At 33.6% G+C, this 21179-nt stretch overlaps 2 protein-coding genes across 2 annotated transcripts in view; both read right to left on the bottom strand.

Annotated features, from left to right (window-relative positions):
- Twin (CCR4-NOT transcription complex subunit 6-like twin) overlaps positions 1-21179 on the bottom strand; it is a 421961-nt gene that overhangs the window by 201548 nt on the left and 199234 nt on the right. The window lies entirely within an intron of this gene.
- LOC145943462 (CCR4-NOT transcription complex subunit 6-like) overlaps positions 12156-21179 on the bottom strand; it is a 588057-nt gene continuing 579033 nt past the window's right edge. The window contains exon 6 of the mRNA XM_083050977.1: positions 12156-12180. Within this exon, the coding sequence (XP_082907103.1) occupies positions 12171-12180 (10 nt within the window). The 3' untranslated portion in view covers positions 12156-12170. The remainder of the gene's footprint in view (positions 12181-21179) is intronic.

Raw genomic sequence — 21179 nt, 5'->3', positions numbered from 1 at the left:
GTGTGCACGCGCGACGGAGGATGGCTGGGTTGAGATAATTCATTGGGAACAATGAGCGCGGCGGCGTGGAACCTGCCAAACTGCAGATTGGCTCGCGAAGAATCTTCGTCATTTTACTTCCTACCGAGAGAGACTTCCTCGGTTACGGAAGATAAATTTGGTGCGCGAGGGTATACCGAGGCGTTCCCTTGCAGGAAATCAAATCCACGTGTGAACAAGGCAACGAAGACTTGTTACTCGTCGCTCTTTCTCTCTATATAAACTTCTTAAGCTGCTGAGTGATATTTCATTCAAAATTTTACTGTACAACAATACAAATATTTGATTAGACTGTAGAAGCATGATTGCTTATTACACTGGTCAACAAAAATAAACTTTTGTTTAGTTGCCAAGGATGTTTGAACGAATTTACGGTTTTGGGAATGCTGAATCCAAAAATGACAACAGTTCTGCCGAATTGGCTTCTAATTTTTGAGACAATGGATACTCAAATTACAATTTTACTCCAATACGACCTGTAGCTGTTGATATATGCAGCAGAATTTGGTCTGTCTTTTTATTCTTTAACATTGTTTTATCTGCAACATGATCCTGATGACATACATAAAAGAAAATCGTACAAACAGCATTTTTCTATGCATTAATTGCGATTATCTGAATCAGCTTACTTTGTTTTTGTTATTTTACTGAATACAACGTCATTAGGTATTTCATATATGTATACTTTTGTATGATTTGAGACAGTTTCCATATGATTTAGGGATAGGCTACGCCTAACCATTATATTTTTTGCATTTTTCATGTTTTTCATGGGATACACATTATCTTAAAAATTAGAGATAATCTAGAAAAACCAATCAGCGACACAAAGTTACCCTAAAACCAATCTAATATAATTGGTAATAAAATCAGTGTTATTTGCACAGTAACAACACAAATTATCAGCCATTTCTCATTTTTTATTTTGTTTTTAAAAAAAACCGTGATATATAGAATCGAAAATTGCGCTACGCGACAATCCACTACAAATATTTAATTACACCGTAGAAGCAGGATTTACCTATTATTTGCGTAGGACGGGTGTGCATTATGACGACAGGACTTTCTCCTATGTGCGTTAGCGCGCACTTGATTTCACTCACGGCTATAATAATCACGTGTACGAGTACGCGCGACTGTATCTACCTATTTGCTGTATGTATGAGGCGCGTAAGAGGGCTCAAAGGCCTTTAATCCGAGCCTGCGAGCATGCATATATTGTACATACATACACCCGGGCGGGTACACAGGGTAACGGCGGCAATCGAGTACATACACATCTCTCTCTCTCTCTCTCTCTACGGTATTTTATTTGCCCGGCCGTGTGTATCGACGAAGAGCCGACAACGCATACCGGGGCGCCGTGCGAATGAAATTGTAGCACTGCGCACGGTCAAATAAGCCTGCGAGGCGGAAGTGTTTGGCCATCGCCAAAATTGGTTTTGCCGTTTCGCCTCCCGGACTTGCTGCTTCCCCTTGACTCGCTATGAGCCCTCTCACTCCCCGTGATCAATATCGCTGCTGGTACATACACGTGATGTAACGCTCTCGTCTTCGCCTCTCTGGCATCGTGTGTCATCGTTATTGCGGATTTAACACCGATTGGAAATACTCGCACATATATAGAGCTGAAAATCCAGCTTCCTCGATCTATCTTCTCTATTTTCTTTCTTTTTTTTCTTTTAGCTAGGAGTATATTGAGTTTCATATCAATTGTTATGATTTAATTAAGAGATGCTATATGTATATAATATAAATAAAAATACATTATCTAAAAATTTATAAGAAATATCAAAGAGAAACGCGTAAAGTTTTAATTAAAAGAAAAATCGCTTAATTCACTACGAAAAAAATATGAATCAATTATTTTATACAAATAAATTAAATAAAGTATTTTCATCTTAACAAAAGTATTATAATTTTGAAAATACATAGTTGATAATAAAAATCTCAAGTACTATATAGGTATATTATAAATGCACTGGGTGATTTTAGCAGGTAAATATTTGGAAATCACGGAATTTAGAAAAAATGTATGACAAAAATTGTAAGGTTTCGAGGAGGAAAAAATTAACAATCTTGATTTGCATTAAGGTCATTTTTCAAGGTCATGTGAAGGTCACCTTCTTTTAAATAGAATTTCCAATTTTTTTTTATAAATCAAATAATATCGTAATATTTGGCTTAAAAAGTTAGAGGAGTAGGATACTATGCAGTTTAGTAAAATTAGTCAAACATGTTTTATATTTTATTGTAATAGATATTATTTTTATTGTGATAAATATTAATCAGAGAAATTCTCGTAAAATTCTTGTCATACCATATATATATAGTCATAAATATATACATATTTTTTTTATATTTAAGACTGTATTCAGAGACAAGTTTAATGAGAAACAAAGAATCTGATAATAAATAATTTCTAGCTCTATACTTTTCTTCTTATGCGTCCTTTCTGCAATGATGGATTCAAATAGAATTTCGGGGCGGCAGGATATTGTGGGCAGCTGTTGTCTGTAAGGCGAACAATAAACGTCCGTTTGATCCAGACGTGATGGTAAATTTATCCAGCAGTTAAAACCATCGTAACTGACCGAATACAATGTGTTTCCGTCGGAATTGCCTGCGATGGACCGGCCACAGCGCGTTCTTAACTGCCGAGCGAATTTACCGCGGAATGGATCACGTGGTAAGCGCGAGGAGCGTGATTTACACGATTGAATGAGGTCACTTCAGAGGTATCGATATTTTTGGAAAAATAATTCGAGCGAAAATACGATCAAATTTGCAAGTGCGAGAAATTCTGTCAACTAAAACCGAGATCACTTTGGTAGTATCGGTATCTTTGAAAAAATAAAAATTCAATCAAATTTTTGCAGGCGCGAGAGAATTTTGTAAACTTAAACCGAGATCACAAAATAAAAAAAAATTTAGGTAAAAATTCAACTAGATTTGCAGATGCGAGAGATTTTGTCAACTAAAACCAAAATCACTTTGCTAGTATCAATATTTTTAGAAAAATAAAATAAAAATTCAGACAACAATGCAGATGCGAAATTTTGTCAACTAAAACCAAGGTCGCTTTGATATAGTATCGATATCTTCGAGAAAAAATTAGACAAAAATTCGACCTTTGCAGAAGCGAGGATTTTGTCAACTTAAATCGAGAAAATAAGAAGAAAGAAACGCGTTTATTATTAGATATATCTCTCTACTATTTTAATATGTGTCGTAACATGTGTGTAACATGTACCGAAGCAAGAATAAAAAATCCAATATCCAATTATATTTAAACATCCCTGTATATAGCCGGCTGTTCCGAATTTCCTGGCTTCACAAAAAGACCCGGAACGACAAAGACGCTTATCGGCTCCTTTTGAGCGAGATAAATCGTTCGATGGGAAAAGAAATGCCGGAGGAAAAACGGACGGGGCGGAAGAATTAGCCGGGAAACGAACGAAAGACGGAGCGGAAAATAATCGCAAGCCTGTCTTCGTGGCAGGCGAAAGAAGGAAAGAGAAGACGGTTCCGGGTATTAAAATCTTTGAACATCGCCGAGAGAGAGATCCTCCTCCTCTCGTGCCCGAGAGCGCGAAACGAGATTTTCGCGAATTGCTCTCTCTCTCCTCGTTCTCTTCAAATTTTCTCGAGTTGTGGCTTTTGAATCTCCTCTCGCGGAAAATGCTGTCGTGATTCGTGATAAATCCCGCCGTCTCCTAAGCCACTAAATTCGCTAGTCGACGCGGTGAAAATTACAGAACGGCGCGCGATTAGTTGCGCCAAGAAAGGGAGCTTTCGTTTTAAAATGAAAAATGAGAAGAACGAAAGATAGTGGACGAGTTCTTTTTTATTCTACGTGTTCTTCTTCAGTCTCTGTTTAATTAAATCAAGTAGACAATATTTTTGGTGTGGCGTCCTATATATACAGAGTGTTTCCTTTTAAGTGGTACAATCGATTAATCTGAAAAATAAAACATTTTCGGGAAAAATGTTTCATAAAAATTGTAGGCTTTCGAGGGAGGACATAATATCGTGACCTAGAATTGCCCTTGAGACATTTTTCAAGGTCATTTAGAGATCAATCTAGTTTTTTTTTTAATGGAATCATTCCAATTTTTTATATACATTGATTCCTCGTAATATTTGGCATAAAAAGTTAATAGAATGGCCAAAAAATGAATAAGTTATGAGACATTATATATTACAATTTGATATAATATTATATACACTATAAAATATCTCATAAAATATTTATTTTTCGATAATCTTACCTTAATATTCTTATGTACAAAGTAATGAGGGGAATCAATTGGTGTAAAGAAAACACAGTTGTTTTCAACAAAAAAAAAAAAATGTAATTTACAACAAGCAGCTATTTTTTCTTAAAAATCATTGTGTTTCTTTACACTTTACAATTGATTTCTCTCATTATCTTTTGTATAAAATAAAAGTATTAAAGTAAGATCATCGAAGAACGAATATTTTACGAGATAGTTCATAGTTTATGTAAAAACCGTCGAATTAAAATATAAAATACCTCGTAAATTATTCACTTTTTGGCTATTCTACTCTTTTTATGCCGAATATTTTACGAGAAATTAATTTATGTAAAAAAATAGAGTGGTTTCATTAAAAGCAATTTAGATTGACCTCTAAATTATTTTGAACCATGTCACCCAATTCTAGGTCATGATATTATGTCTTCCTCGAAACCTACAACCTACAACTTTTTTACATGGAACATTTTTCCCGAAAATGTTTCATTTTCAAGATAATAATCGACTGTGTCACTTAAAATGAAACACCCTGCATTTATCTTGTATCTTTTTCCGACTTCCACGTTTTATATATAAATTGATGGTACGTTGCATTAGCGGAGCCGTATAAAAATTTCTCCCGATATATATTTTTCTTTTCTCCTTCTATCCTTCTTCCTATTTCTTTCTACGTTATATTTTTGTAAGCGGGTCGTTTGAGGGAACATGCGGATAAAATAGCGCGTTATTCAGCTCCCGTTTCAAAGGCAACGATGCGCGAACGCCCGAAATCACCCAATTCATTCTCATATCGATTTAACATCCTCCCGTCCGTGTACGACGACGACGACGACAGGCTGACATATTCCTAGCATGAAGTTCGCAGACTATTCCCTATATATCTACCTTCCCTTGAGAAAACGCGCGTAGTCGGCTGATAAAATGCCCTTATCATCGCCATATTAAGCAGTACATCAAATAACTGAACTGTGTGAAAAAGATCAATCGATACATATCACGGAATTCAATGTTTACACGTGCGAGCAAACATCTTATGATTTTATTATACTAAATTTTCAAGAGAGTCGCCAAATGTTCACTTTATAGTTGGGAGTTAAATTTTGTTAATACTTAATTATAATAAAAGTGTATAAATATATATATGTATATATATATATATACTGTTTAAATAAATAATCAAAGAATTCACTTAAAAATAGCCCAAGTAAATTATTACATTTTATATAATATTTTATATTATATTTTATATAATCTGGAATATAAAATAATATTAAATATTATAAAAAATATAATAATTTTCTTAATAATAATTTTATTCCAGCTTATATAAAATATATAATTATTTTCATTGACAATTTTTAGTGAGTATTACTAGAAAGAACGAGAATTCCCGTCAACAACACGTTAAGTTGTTCAATTTCCTGAACTAGAACGAGATTATTTGGGGTCACGACGAATATCAGTTGATGATTCAGTATTCGACATTAAAAGACCGTTCCATTTAGCGTTCGTCTAGTATGTTGATGTCAGAGGAAAAAGAGTATTTTGATCATATACATATATACCTGGTCGTCCCACTAACCCATATCGATAAACGCTGCGGTAATATTTCTCTCGACCACTTTCGCTATAAATGTCAGAATGTGAAATCACAACTGAAAGAGGAACAAAATCTATAATTACTGCCGATTCGCATAATTTCGAGATAAATATAAAATTCGACTCTATCTTAAAACATCATTATATATTTATATACATATATTAGGTCACATCTTTATATATTAATTCTATATATCAAAGTTTTATTAATTTAACTTTAAATTCGCAACCACGTCCTCAATTTATACACGTTTATTTTTAAATCTTTTGAATCAAAATTTATAAAATAATTTATTTCGTTTTTGCTTCTCTTTAATATATATAATTTTATATATAAATATATATTAATATATATATTAATATTATATATTAATAGATAATATATATATATATGTATATATAATTTTATATATAAATATATATGAATATGTACATATATATTAATTTATATATTTATATATATATATAAAATTATATATAATATTATATATAATATTTTATATAATATTATATATTAATATATATTATATAATATATACATACATATACATGCTGACTAATATTAATATATCTCGAGCGTGTTTGTTTCTTTGAAACGGAAAGTGTAAGGCGAATCGGAAGAAATCCATCGCGGCGATATCGCGATAAAAGTGCATACTCGGTCCCTTTCTTTCGCGAGAATGGACGATTAAAGATATCTTTCCCGGGCCGGTGTATATAGCCGTCGGGCAGCGTTTTCGCGATTTTCAAGAAGCCAGCAGCACGCGCTATACGTGTGTGTATAGGAGAGAAGAATGTCATATCACAGTATATTGCCGGCCAACAAAGAGGGTCTTTTGGGTCATAAGAAGGTAGCGAGGTACCTGCATTCCCGCGGAAAGAATTTCTTCTCTCCCCTTCCCCTCCACCCTTTCTGGATCTCCTATTCCCGGCTACGTGTCTGTCTGTCTGTCTGTCTGTCTGCCTGTCTCTGTCTCTCTCTCTCTCTCTTTCTCTATCTCTCTCTACGTATCACTCCGGATCGCCTTTCCTCCATTTTCCGGGTTTTTCCACGTCCCTCAGGAGTGTCTCTTTCAACGAACGACCTGAAAAGGCGCCCGTCCTGTATTAAAGACGCGCTTCGCGATGCGTTAACTTTTTCCAAGACGATTCTTTCTCTCTCGTCGCTTCAACTTTATGGAAAAATATGCACCCTTGTGATTAATAACCTTTGCGACCAGCTGAAATGTCACACGATTCTTTTTGAACATGTATAATATTTCCAGATTTAGAGTTTTACTGATTAAGACTAATTAAATATTATAAATACACGGTGGAAAAGTTTTTCAGGCACAAATGTAAAATTATAAAAATATTTTTGTGATTAATTACTTTGCAATCAACTGAAATGTCACACAATTCTTTGAAGGGGTACAATATCTTCAGATTTAATATTTTACTAATTAAAGCTAATTAAAAAATTGCAAATATATACACGGTAGAAAAATTTTCAAGCAAATATAAAATTATTAAAAGTATGTAAATTAGATATTAATTTTGTCATACTTTCTGTATTTATTGCCTCACGCGTCAAAATAATCTTTTCAATATTGCATGTCCTTAACAGCACAAAATTATAAAAATATGTAAATTAATTTTGTCATATACTTTTAATATTTATTACTTCATGTCAAAGTAATATTTTCAATATTTTATGTCCCTATACTAGTGTAAATATAAACATAGATACATCTCGTTTTCGCGCGTCTATATATAATTTTCTGAACCCATTAAAGTTCCTACCTATCAACTACAAATACCGATGTCTGTTTCAAATGTCCTTTTGACGAGAAGCGACTATTAAAAATTGATTGTTTACATTGTACTATCGCCATCATCATCATCATCTGCACCGCCAGATACCGATTGTGTAGGTGACAGAACCGTGTCGGTTCAGAGTCAACCCATCCGACGCGACGGGGTTCGTTGGCCTCCCTTGGCCCACATCACCGCGCCTCCACTATGGCCTTCTCTGTCTCGCAGACGGCATTATTTATGGCCCTGCATTTTTCACGGGCGAGACGGTGGTCTATCATCGGGTGTGGCCTCGGAAATTAAAACGGGCCTCCATCGTAACCTCGAACTGCAGAAACCGTATCGACGGGTTAATGAAGCTTCAGTCATCGGAATTTAGGTTTTGACGGAAGATCTCTTAGAACCTCACCCTTTCTCGTCTTAAGAAGTTCTCAAATAAATTTTTATATTTATGGAAATATATATTTTTGGAGTATTAATATTTATTATATATTAATTATATATTTATTCATAATATACGAGGTGTTTCTAAATAAGTGCGAAAAATTTTAGATGATTCTTTGTCGAAAATTAAGAGCGGTTTTTCATATAAACATATACTCCCTGAGGAGTTACACTTTTTCAAAGGAAGAGGTGAAAATTAGGATTTTAATTTTTTTTCTTGAAACTACTATTAATTTTACGAAAAAAAATTAAAGAAATAAAAAAAGTTTCTAAAGGAATCAAGCTTTCTAACGCATATTTTTAGATGATCACATTAATTCCGGTCCGTTAAAAAGTTCTAATAAGAAATTGAATAGGAGTTGTTAGTTTCATCCCCTTATAAATACGAGAAGAAAAAAATATTAATAAACATTCTTTTTACTAGCGGAAAATATCCACCAAATTTCATTTTTCTAACTTATCCAAAATTTGAGAAAAAAATTTACTTCCTTCCCCTTTGAAGGAGTGTAACTCTTCAAAGAGGGATATAGGAGTATATGTTAATATAAAAAACCCCCCTTAATTTTCGATAAAGAATAATTTCCTAAAGTTTTTCGCACTTATTTAAAAACACCCTGTATATTTGAAAAAAAATACTTATATCTGTCATTGAAAATATGTTCCATGAGATAAAATTTCCTTGAATATACGCGACGTATATATATATTTCAAGGATAAAATAATTAAAGAATAAGACGCGATTTGCGCACGTTAGCGCACGAGATAATCGCTCTCTAGCGCGTTATATTATAATCCTTCCGAAATTTCCCCGTTATTTCTCCGGGTAATCCGATAATTTCAATTTCACGAACACGTTTTCCACCAAAACCGAAATTAGATGGCTATTATTAGCGAGCTTAACGGGCTTTCTCTCTCCAACTAACGAATTTTCCTCATCGACACATGGTATGGATAATAATTAATTATCGTCTGTCTTCTCTCATAGAGACCCCCGCTGGAGAGAACCGCGTCTAGTGGGATCTAGGGTCATAGTAGTTCAATGTTCCCGGATGTCCACAAACGAATTTGTGCACGCGAAGCCCGCTTCCGCGCCCGTGTATCCTCTCTTCTCCTATTCTCCCCCCTCCTATCTCACTCCCACCCCCTCCTATCTCACTCCCTCCCCCTCCTCCCACCGACGACGGCGGACACCCGTTTGAGCTTAATTCGATATCACGCGGTGACGATCAAAGCACCGGATTGCGAGGCTGAAATGGCGGATTGTTCGCAAAGTCGGTACGTGTCGGCGACCGGATTTCTCGTCGCTGACCCGCAGACGATACCCCGCTTTGTTGTCCGGTAATGACGGTTCGATCGAATGCCCAAATACCGAAAAAATATCGGCCATTAAAAGTTTCGATGACAATGAGCTTGAAACGTTTTTCTTTGTTTAAGAAAATGTTGAAAAGTATATCGTTTTAAGATATTTTTGAGGGATATTATATTTAACAGTAAAATGTATATTATTTTAGGTATAAATATAGCGATTAAAAAGTATATTTATTATTTAATTTCATGTAGAATTAATTTTGGGAATATTTCTTCAACATCTCATTTACACGCATATATATATTATATATATACACAAAGAAATCTCGCACACTTCAAAATTCTGATTTTAATGAAACTTTACACACTTGTAGGGAAGATAAACAGATAAATTAAAAAATTTTTAATTGCTACCCAAAAACGATTCTAAGGGATGAAATCATCCTTCATCCTATGTGATCAAATAGAGCTGCTTTTCTCGATATATTTATCTCGAAAAACATTCGAGATATCAAAAAATATTTTATACAAAAATTTCATGGTAAAAGGACCTCCATTTGATCACATTAATATAGTTTTGAAAAAATAATTTTTTTCTCAGATTTTCAAAAACATTTTTTTCAAAAATTATTTTTTCAAAATTTTATTAAGATGATTAAATAGAGGTATTTTTACTATGAAAATTTTGTATAAAACATTTTTTGATATCTTGAATGCTTTTCGAGATAAATGTATCTCAGAAAAGCAAAAAACCACTCTACATATTTGATACCTTTTAAAATCGTTTTTAGGCAACTGAAAATTTCTGAATTCATCTATTTACTTTACCTACTATCTATGTATGTAAAGTTTCATAAAAATCAAAATTTTCGAATTTCTCGAGGTTTCCTTGTCAATTATTTGTTTGACCTAATAAACTATAAATTTATATCTATTTATAACACAAGTATAATCTGTTCTTGACAGCCGCATAAAAAAGATCGCAAATTACTAATGATAAATATATATAAATTTAAAAAAATATTGTGTTATAGAAAATTCTTAAAAAATATGCAGAACTATCTGGCAAACTTGATAAAAAATTGAAATTGATAGGTTTTCTACACACGGTGCATTTTAATTCAGTCGAGCATTCGCGAAGTGATGGAAATCTTTAATTCAATGTAATAATAACTCTGATCATGCGACTTTCGCACGTTCTTCGAGAGCGATAATAGAAAAAAAAGGGAAATCTTTAGAAAATATCCGTCTGTAAATCCTAAAGTCCCTATCCGAAATAGTGAAGAAGTAGTAAAAAGAATAAATCGGAACGCGATACGTGAATCTCTCGACAGAAAAGACTTGAGAGCTTCACCGAACGTAACGCGAGAGAGAATTGTCCGGGTCATAAAATTCCGCATATCGTAAAAGAGATAAGTTGAATCTTATTCTCGCGGTTATCGTTGATAAGTCTAGAAAAGTTTCGATTCGTTCTCGTGCGAGAGGTTTGACCTCGCGATAGTCGATTTTCGACTTATTCACGTGTCCTCCTCCTCCTCCTCTTCCTTCTCTATCCTTACTATGAATTGATTCCGCGCTATCTGTCCGCATAATTTGCATAAAACTTCGCACTTTGCACCAAATTTTCCTAAAGTCAAGCGGAGGAAACTCTCGAAACTTGTTTTGATCGGTTTTTAACAAAACCGGAGAATCGATCGCGAAGTACGGAATATGCTTTTTCGAATATCTGTGTCAATTGTTGAGAAAAGTTCGATGAAGATCTTACAAGTAACACTACTCAAGTGCCATTCGCCGATATTCTTGAAACTTTGCACACACGTAGTACATCGAAAAACATTAAACACGTGTTTTTTTATTTTGGCTAACAAGGCGTTTTAAGGTCGGGTATAGTACCACTATCTTGCCTTCACTGGTCGGGTATAGTACCACTATCTTGCCTTCACTGGTCGGGTATAGTACCACTATCTTGCCTTCACTGGCTGGGTAGACCTTCCCATTGTCTACGTGTTTTTGAGATCGCTAATGACGATTTTGACATTAGTTTAACGAGATTCAGAATGGCAAATACAAAATGGTGGACAAAATCGCAGAAGTTTCAAAAACTTTATTTAACGCCACTTGCGAAGTTTATTAGATACATGATTACGATTTTGGCAACAGTTATATCAATCTAGAGGTGGCGGATGAAAAATTCAATATGACGCATCCAAATGGCGGAAACTGAAGGCAATGGGAAGGTCTATCCAACCAGTGAAGGCAAGATAGTGGTACTATACCCGACCAGTGAAGGCAAGATAGTGGTACTATACCCGACCTTAAAACGCCTTGTTAGCCAAAATAAAAAAACACGTGTTTAATGTTTTTCGATGTACTACGTGTGTGCAAAGTTTCAAGAATATCGGCGAATGGCACTTGAGTAGTGTTACTTGTTAGTTTCATGAACTCTATACATATATGTGTACGCGCGGATATTTTAAAATAAAATACTTTTATTATTAAAATTTAAGAATATAAAAGTAATGAGTATTTTCATTGCTTTTGTTTTTATATTAATTAATAATAAATAGACACATTTAATTAATAATAAAAACAAAAATAATGAATATATATATATATACATATATACATAATTATTTTTTAAATATGTAAACATACCTATTATTATACTAACATTACACGTTACACCTTGCATGGGAAGAGCAACTGGAATTACACGTACCTAGAAAAAAAAGAAAACAAAATATAAATTCATTATTATATAATTAAAATACGAACAAAAAGAATTTATTAATATATAAAATTAAAATAAAATACAATAAAATTTAAATTAATGAAACTTCGTACTGAATTTTCTCCTTCAAGCGTACGAATAAAAATGATTTTCGCAAACATTGGAAATAAAATAAATGAGAATTTTACTTTGTCTTTTTTTTATTTTGTCACGTTGAGACATTTCAACAAACCGAAAACAGAGCAAACGCCAAGGAAAATCGCTGCTGCTTCGGAAGACTAATAATACCGCAAATATATCCCGGTATATTGTACCGCGGAAAAATGCGATTGTGTCATCTACAATGTTGCTGCTGCAACACGTTCCACGATTCGTTTCCCAAGCGCACACACGTGCCCCGGGAGCCTTAACGCGGCGAGATGATACACGGCGCGGCCTCGTTGTTAGTTACAGCGGACCGGACGGCAGCAGAACAGCAACAGCACAGACCCCGTAGAGACAGAGAGAGAGAAAGAGAGAAAGAGAGAGGGAGAGAAAGAGAGAGGGAGAGAAGAAGCGACGAAGAAAGGTGGAAAGTGTGTCGCTGCGCGCGAGAGCGAGGTTGATTATGGCTGTTGCACTAACGCTTCTTTATCGCAATTTGCAGTGCGAGATTGTTGCAACTAGGCGAATGAATCGTTCGTCTCTCGTGAATGGGGGAATGATTATTATAGATACACGACGCGGCGCGTGCGCGTTCATCTCTCTTTCTCTTTCGGTACAGTAATAATTCTCGCGTTCACATTCGCGATTCTTTGTCTTCCGGCGACGAATAGCGTTCTCCCCCTTCTCCTCCCCCTTCTTCTAGCTCGCGAAAATCTTCTTTAAATCAATGGATGTTGCATTTTTGATATTTGAACGAATTATGCTGTTCGTGTATGGCGTATTTTGGACGAGTTACTTTCACATACAATTTTGCATCGTTATCATTGTAATTTCTAATATCATTGTTTTAATTATTTTTTAAGTCGTTATTATCATTATCGTGATATAGAAGCAGAGATAGGAATAAGGAGAGACAGGGATAGCTTACTGCTCGCAAATAGTCCACTTTTAGGGAAATGCGTAGGTTGGGCCAGAATAGGAAGGGATGATAAGCGTCTTTGGACTGAACAGTCTACGATGATCATCATGATATCATTACTATGATAGATCATTTTTTATTATTACGCTACTTTATTATATGAAATGAGATACAATAGGAGGATATTTATTAAATTCGCAGTGGAAAACCGTGATAATCAACTAATAATACTCCTCTAGATCGTTAAAAGCGTTATGCTAGTTTGATGTCTCAAATACGATTAACTCTCTGCCCGACTTTGTCAAAAAGTATAGTGACGACTAATTGTAAGTCGCTGGCACACGTGCGATAAGAAGGGATAGTTCCCCCTCGACTTAGTCCGCCCTTTGTCAGCGCGATAAAAGATAATAATATACAGGATATTCCTGGATTTAACCGACAAATTGTTGGAGGATATTCTACAAGTGGAAATAAAAAAAATGTTAGATAAAGTTTGATTAGAAATGTTTTACAAAGTTTAAGTTCAAAAACTCTGCTAATCCTATATAAAATTGGATCTTGATAGAATCAGCTAGTTTTCTCATACATATATTGTATACTTATATATGACCTGCTGAATACAAAATATAATAGACTTACACAAAGATAAATAATAATAGACAGTCACTGAACACGAAAAACTCGGACTCTGCAAGTTGTTTGACTGGCAGCTCAATAACTGTCCATTATTTATCTTTGAGACTATTACATCTTTTGTTCAGCAGGTCATAAGCTACAACATATATTTCTAGCCAAATTTCATATAATTATTTTTTCTTATTTACATTTGTAGAATATGTTTCCGCAATTTATCGGTTAAATCCCAGAACACTCTGTACATATATGTCATTGGGAAGCTGATAAGATGAAAATACCTCTAATCGGCAACACCCAAACACGCAATCGAGTTGTATATACAATAGCAAAAAATACTAGAAGAATACTGAAAATATATAAACTTCAACATACATAATCAATTAGCAGGAAAATATGTGAAAAAAAGTTTCAAAAGCTTCTCTTGAATCTTGTGTACACGATGCTAGAACTTGGTTCAAGTTCTTGGACCAAGAAATGTGTAGCCAATCAAATTGCCGCTTTTCCGTAGAAACTGCAAATTAATTGGCTACACATTTCTCGGTCCGAAGACTTGGACCAAGTTCTAGCATCGTGTATGTAAACAAACTTTGACTTTACAAAAAAAAATCGATAAGACACAATATGACACTTTTGACAAATGAATGATTTCTTCGTTAGCTCTCTGATACGTACAATTGTGGTCAATAATGCCTTCCATCTGAAGTCAACTACTATCTGACCACTATCAACCAATCAGTAGTGATTTCATCAGATAGTAGTTGATTTCATGTGGAAGGCATTATTGACCACGACTGTACATATCAATCAAGAATGGTGGAAAAGATAATAATGTTTACACTTAATTCTCTCTTTCGAAGGAAGAAGGCTGTATAAGTTAAGGACACGTTAACCTCTCTCCTGTTACCACAATTATCTAAACTCGACAAAACACAGTGCGCGTGCGCGCGCGTTCGTGCACGCTACCGCAATTACATCCAACTAGATGTAACTGCTTTTTGTGCACGGTACAATCGTGTACGCTAATTCACAGAGGCTTTGGCTGTACGACTAGGCCAGGTCGCTGCTGCCTGCTTTTATCTTAAGACGCGGTTGTAATTATCCCGATTTTTCCGGAACGACCAGAAGCGGGTTTGCGGCGCGATTGCGAAAAGCTCTGAGAATATATCGTGATACAAAACCATTTTTTTCCACAAGAATTCTACCGAGAAACGTAGTAAAAGATCCAATAAAGTAAACTTTTTGGTCTAATTAACAAAAATTCCACAAAATATATATTATACAAAATTTATGGAGATTTCTATAACATTTAATTCATACAAAATTAATTGTATTTATTAATGCAATTATCCTGATTTTTCCGGAATAATCGAAAGCGAGTTTGCGAAAGTCCTAAAAATATATCGTGATACGAAACAATTTTTTTTTTACAAAAGAAAGAATTTTAACAAGAAATCTAATAAAATAAATTTTTTGGTCTAACAAAATTTTAAAAAATTTCACAAAATATATATTATACAAAAATTTATGGAGATATCTGTGATATTAATTAATATAAAATTTAAATTAAATGTATATGTTAATGCTTCCGTTTTGCAATCACAAAGTTCTTAAAATTTCTCAGCATTTATTAGAAATTATTAATAAAGACACTCGTATAAAGTATACTTACAGCAGTTTCTACAAAGTATTTGATTTCACGTGACGAGTAATAATAAACTCATAACTTTGTAGCGAATCTTTCTAAAAACTTGAGCCTATTATTTATCGCGGTAACCTGACACTTATCGCGGTACAGCCGGCCTGTAACATCCGGCTGTGAAATGCAACCGCCGCGCCGGATCTCGAAACCACATGGCAGGCTAAAGGGTGTGTATAACACGTGATTCATTGTAAATGAATCTAAGTATCTTCTCTGCGGAGTGCGAGTAATTGACTCGAGATTATCGGCACTTTATCGACGATATTTATTGAGAGTAAGGCGCGCAGGATGTATTTTTCGTTCGTCGATGAGGCTCTCTTTCTCTCTTTTTCTCTCTTTGAGCGGGAGAAGACTAATTACGATAAATTTTCCTTTGTCGACCTATCCAAGTGGCATGAGAGGATATAAAGACGGATATAGCAAGGAACAAAGTATCCGCGTTATTTATGTCATCTCCCTCCCGTTCTCCCTCCCTCTTTAAAAGGCTCTCGATATCAAATCTCATTTCGCAGAAATAAATCGTCCGCTTCGAGAGATTATAATATGTACCATCATATAAAATTGAGAGATGTATAAAAAAATTAATAAAAATATAAAATTTTCTCTTCTTATCTAGCTCATATAACGATGTAATTAATTAGATATGCATATATCTATTCCACTTTCAGGTATTTTTCATTATTTCTGTACAACATATATAATAAACAAATTTTATATTTTCTATTAAATTAATTAAATGCAATTATATGTGACGTAATATTCTTTTATACGTAAATTATTTTTTATAAAAAAATCACCTATTAATTTATAATTGAGAAAATCCTAAAATCGTCCACTTTGAGAAATTATAATATGTAACTTTATATAAAATTGAGATATATAAAAAATAAATAAAAATATATATAAAATATTTTTCAATCCTTTATTTTAAAATATTTTTCTCTTCTCTGTTATAAAGAAATCTTCAGAAACTTATTTATCTACCTCACATAACGACCTAATTAATTAAAGATATGTCTATTTCATTTTCAGGTATTTTCATTATTTCTGAACAACATATTATAATAAATAAATTTTATATTTTCTATTAAATTAATTAAATGTAATCATATGTGACGTAATATTCTTCTACATAATTTAAAAAAAACGATTAATTCATAATTAAGAAAATCCTAAAATCATTTGCTTCATGAGATTATGATACAAAATTGAAAGATGTATAAAAAAAAATAAATAAAAATATAAAATATTTCTTTCTCCTCTGTTAGAGAAATTTTTAAAAAATTATTTATGTAACTCATAACAACCTAATTAATTAGATATGTATATTTTATATTTTTAGGTATTCTCATTATTTCAGTACAATATAATATAATAAAATTTTAAAATTTAATATTTTCTCTTAAATTAGTTAAATGCAATAATATGTGACGTAATATATTTCTGCGCAATTATTATTATTTCTTTTTTTTTAAATCTATTAATTTAGACTTAAGAAAATCCTAAAACACAGCTGTTTCCATAAGAGAGAATCGCATTACAGCTAAATGGAGATTCAATGATGTATGAACGCGAGCTTAACCGTAAACCGACGCATCCCAAGATCCTCGAGCCTTCCACGACGTGGAATAGCGAGCGTATATGCAAAAATAGAGAATTATGCAAAAATACGTTTCGCTCGGCGAAGCTCCTCTCGGATCGGGTCACGATCTCGGGTCGCAACCCCACGCACGACATTCCCAGCCGACAATGACGCCCCGGGCAACATACGCGAGCGTATTTTCTCACGATTTGCATCGAGAAGGAGGCATCATATGCGCCGGGGACCCTGCCCGACGTCTAGTCGCTTTTGCGCAAAGACACGATTAAGTAAGACGATCCCTCGATAACGTCGTATCTGATGAGACGTCAACCGTGAAGTAACAAGAGTGTATTACTCGTGTAATTTGGAGTAAATTTCGTAATAACGTGTATACGAAAATTTCCGATCATCAAGCAGGATTTGTCTTATGTAATTTAATGTCTTTAATGTAATTCGAGTAATGCAAATTGGAAATTAAAATTAAGACACGAGAACTAAATACAATTTTTTCAAGCAATTTCCACTTTGATAGAATTTAAATTAACCCTTCTGTCAATACAGGAGTAGTCGAATGCTCAAAGCAACTTTAAATGTTAAAAATTTGTCGAAACTTTTTGAAATATGAGAAAGAATGTTAGCAAAGAATAAAGCTCAGCAGCTGTTATAAAAAAATTGTCGCAATGCACTATAGTTAATATCCGGGTGCCTATTATACATTGATAAAAAGGTGAAAAAATACATTGACAGATGGTTAATTAAAATTTTTTAAGTTATTACTTTTAAAAAATGTGCAATATCGATCATTGCAAACAATAATCTCCCTGAATTTTTCTTTTAAGAAATAAATCCATATCAAAAAGATTGACTCTAAAGAATCCATAATTTTAACAGGATGTCTAATTAAATCTTGTAAAAAAATTCCCTAATCTTCCAGATATTTTCGTTTAAAATTTCAGATAAAATAAGAAAATTTGTAGATGCAGTTTTATAAAATAAGTTTCTTTATCATATGCGCTTTTTAATGTTTTCTATTCAAATTATTGCAAAGAATGTTATCAAGAATGCTGTTTTTCTAGTATTCAAATATTGATTTATTAAAATCGTAAAATTATAATTTGGTAATATATAACAAAGTGCAATATATTATGTCTAAACACTAAAGATATATGCAAAAATGTAAAATAAAAAATAAAAAATAATTTATTATTAATATTTTAAGACGTACTAATTTATTTAAAAAATTGAACAATTTTCTATGAAAGTTTCATAAGACCAAAAATAAGAGTAAAATTATCAAAAACACAATTTAAAAAAAAATCTTTATAAAATTCCATGAAAATTCCCAGAATTTTTCAAAGTAAAAAAAAAAAAAATCCCCGACATCCCCGGTTTTCCCAATTTCTCCAAAGAGTGGACGCCTTAAGTAAGATACGTCAAATCCGACAGTTCTCTATACCAACTATATTATAATATTTAAACAGTGGCTGGCACCTAGCCTTCTCCCAGTTGAAGGCAGTTATCATTTCATCGCGATCGTAAGCATGCTAGTATATCATTCTCCCTGTATCTTTCAATTAGCAACGCCCGAGCATGCATGCATTCGTGTTTTTCTCGCGTTGGCCGAGATTTTTCCGCGTCGGAGCTTTTGTTCGCCGCGGCCATCCGCCACGTGGGCGTCTCTCACCCACGTGGATGGCTTTCTTTCTTTCTCTCTCTCTCGCTCTCCTATCCTCTTTGCCCACGTTTGTGTGTCCGCATAAAGAAACCTACGACCGGCACAGACGCCAGTTAACGGTACTCGAGGAGTCCCTCTACCACCATCTGGCACCACTCCATCCACGTCCGTCCACCGTTTCTTCTTCTTCATCTTCCTCCATCTGACCTGATTTCCTGACCCACTACCGGAACGGAGAACGAAAGAGAGAGAGAGAGAGAGAGAGAAAAGGGAGGAGGAGACCAAGGAGGAGACGTGTTCTCGACCACTAATTAAATTACTGCCTTTCGCGGCGCGGACCCCTGTTAATTTTAATGATAAGCTGGTAATCTGCCCGGTATCGACATGCCCACCCGCTGCGATACTATATTTATGATATTATATCGATACGAGACGCGCTGCGGAGAACAATCGATGTCAGTCTGTGTGTAGCGGAGAGATTAATGATCGAGTGTCCTATATCTAAGAACGGATAACGCCGCCTGCTTTCTTATGTTGCCAAGTCACGAAATGGCATGAATATAATGTATCGTAAGTTCTATGCCAAGTAATATATAAATCTAAAAGATAGCGCGAAAAAAAACGTCCAAGAAGCATCTTGGATAATAAGAGTGTTGTAATGAACTTTCTGTATCGAATAATGAAAGGATGTACATTATCTAATTATAAAAAAAATTATCACTTTATAATAGTCTCTTTTTAAATTTTTATTTAAATAATAATAAAAATCTAAGACTAATTTATTTCAAAAAATGTGTAAATAATGCACGAAACAATTCTGGAGAATTTTAGGAATTTCTTTTGAGAAGAAACGCTTGTGTGTATTGATGATTTTATATTCTTCGACTTCTCAATACTTTTATGCATCAAATAATGAAAGAATATATATACATTACCTAATTATTAAAAAAATCATTATTATGTATATTAATAATCTTTTTTTTTAATTTTTATCTAAATTTAATTTTATTGAAAGTTTTAAATTAATTTTAATTTTATTTAAATGTTTATTTTAACAATAATAAAAATTTAAGTGAAATTAAAATTAATTTCTATTTTAATAATAAAAATTTTATATTAAAAATAAAATTAAAAATTTTTAATTTAAAATGAAATTAAAATTAATTTTTATTTTAATAATAAAAATTTTAAATTAATTCTTCATCTCAAAAATATATAAAAATCTACGAATCAATTTTAGAGAATTTGTGTTTCTTTTGAAAAGAAATGTACGTATGTGTAATTTTATATTCTTCCATTTCTCACTAAATACTTGTCACGGAGCCCTCCTTTCTCACCTTCATCGTCGCAAAAATAGCGGAAATTCACCTCGCTTCTCGAATCGTAAAGAAAGAGAAGGAATTCCGGGAAAACACCGCGGGTAATCTTATACAGTTATATATAGTATTATCTCTCTCTAAGATTCGATGGAGCATACGCGCGAGCTAGGGGAGGAGTTCGACGGCGACCGGAAGTGGGTATATCCGACCACGTAGTTTCCTCCCTGCGAGCGAAACGGAAGCGAGAAGACCTCGTGCTCCTCGTCCGTGACGAGCTTTTGTGTTAGCTTTTGTTCGAGAGTCTACGAAAACTTCTGACTTGGCGCGCGAGAGCTCAACTTCTTATAGCGCATTCAGGAAATTTCCTTTTTTCCTCCTCCGAAGCTCAACACCTCCTCCTCGTCGACACCACCACGTGGTAATTGCTCTTCCTTCGAGAAATACTTCCACCTTCGCGTTGCTGAGAAACTTTCAAAACGTGACAGTCCGCGCAGAATCACGTGTCCTGTGTCTCTACCTGCGAAAATATCCGGGTTGGGCCATACGCACAATAGAAAAAATATTAGGAATAAATATTAAATATTAGGAATAAGAATTATTTTTAAATAATAAAATCGGAAAAACTCTAATATAAAAATACAAATTCGGGTATAAAGGACTCTTATTGTTAGTAGTTTATTAGCCCTTACTAGTCCTTTATATCCTCGAATTTGTATTTTTACATCAGAGTTTTTGCGATTTTATTATTTTAAAATAATTCTTATTCCTAATATTTAATATTTGTTCCTAATATTTTCTCTATTGTGCGCAGGGTCTTACAAAGAAAGACTTTCCTACGCCAGCGCGATTCACCAAATTACTCCCGCTTAATTTATGTAATATAATTTCGTACCGATAAAGTTGATTCCAATATATGAGCACAGATTATTTTTTCTGACTTTATTTATTACGTAATAATAGTAAAAGTAATAATAATAATTTTCAGTATTATATATGTATATACAGATACTATA

Source organism: Prenolepis imparis, unplaced genomic scaffold (genome assembly GCF_030444845.1).
Source record: "Prenolepis imparis isolate NDT839.2.m4 unplaced genomic scaffold, iyPreImpa1.0 SCAF_12, whole genome shotgun sequence".
In the NCBI taxonomy this organism is placed as follows: domain Eukaryota; kingdom Metazoa; phylum Arthropoda; class Insecta; order Hymenoptera; family Formicidae; genus Prenolepis; species Prenolepis imparis.
This window is presented reverse-complemented; position numbering and strand designations above follow the sequence as displayed.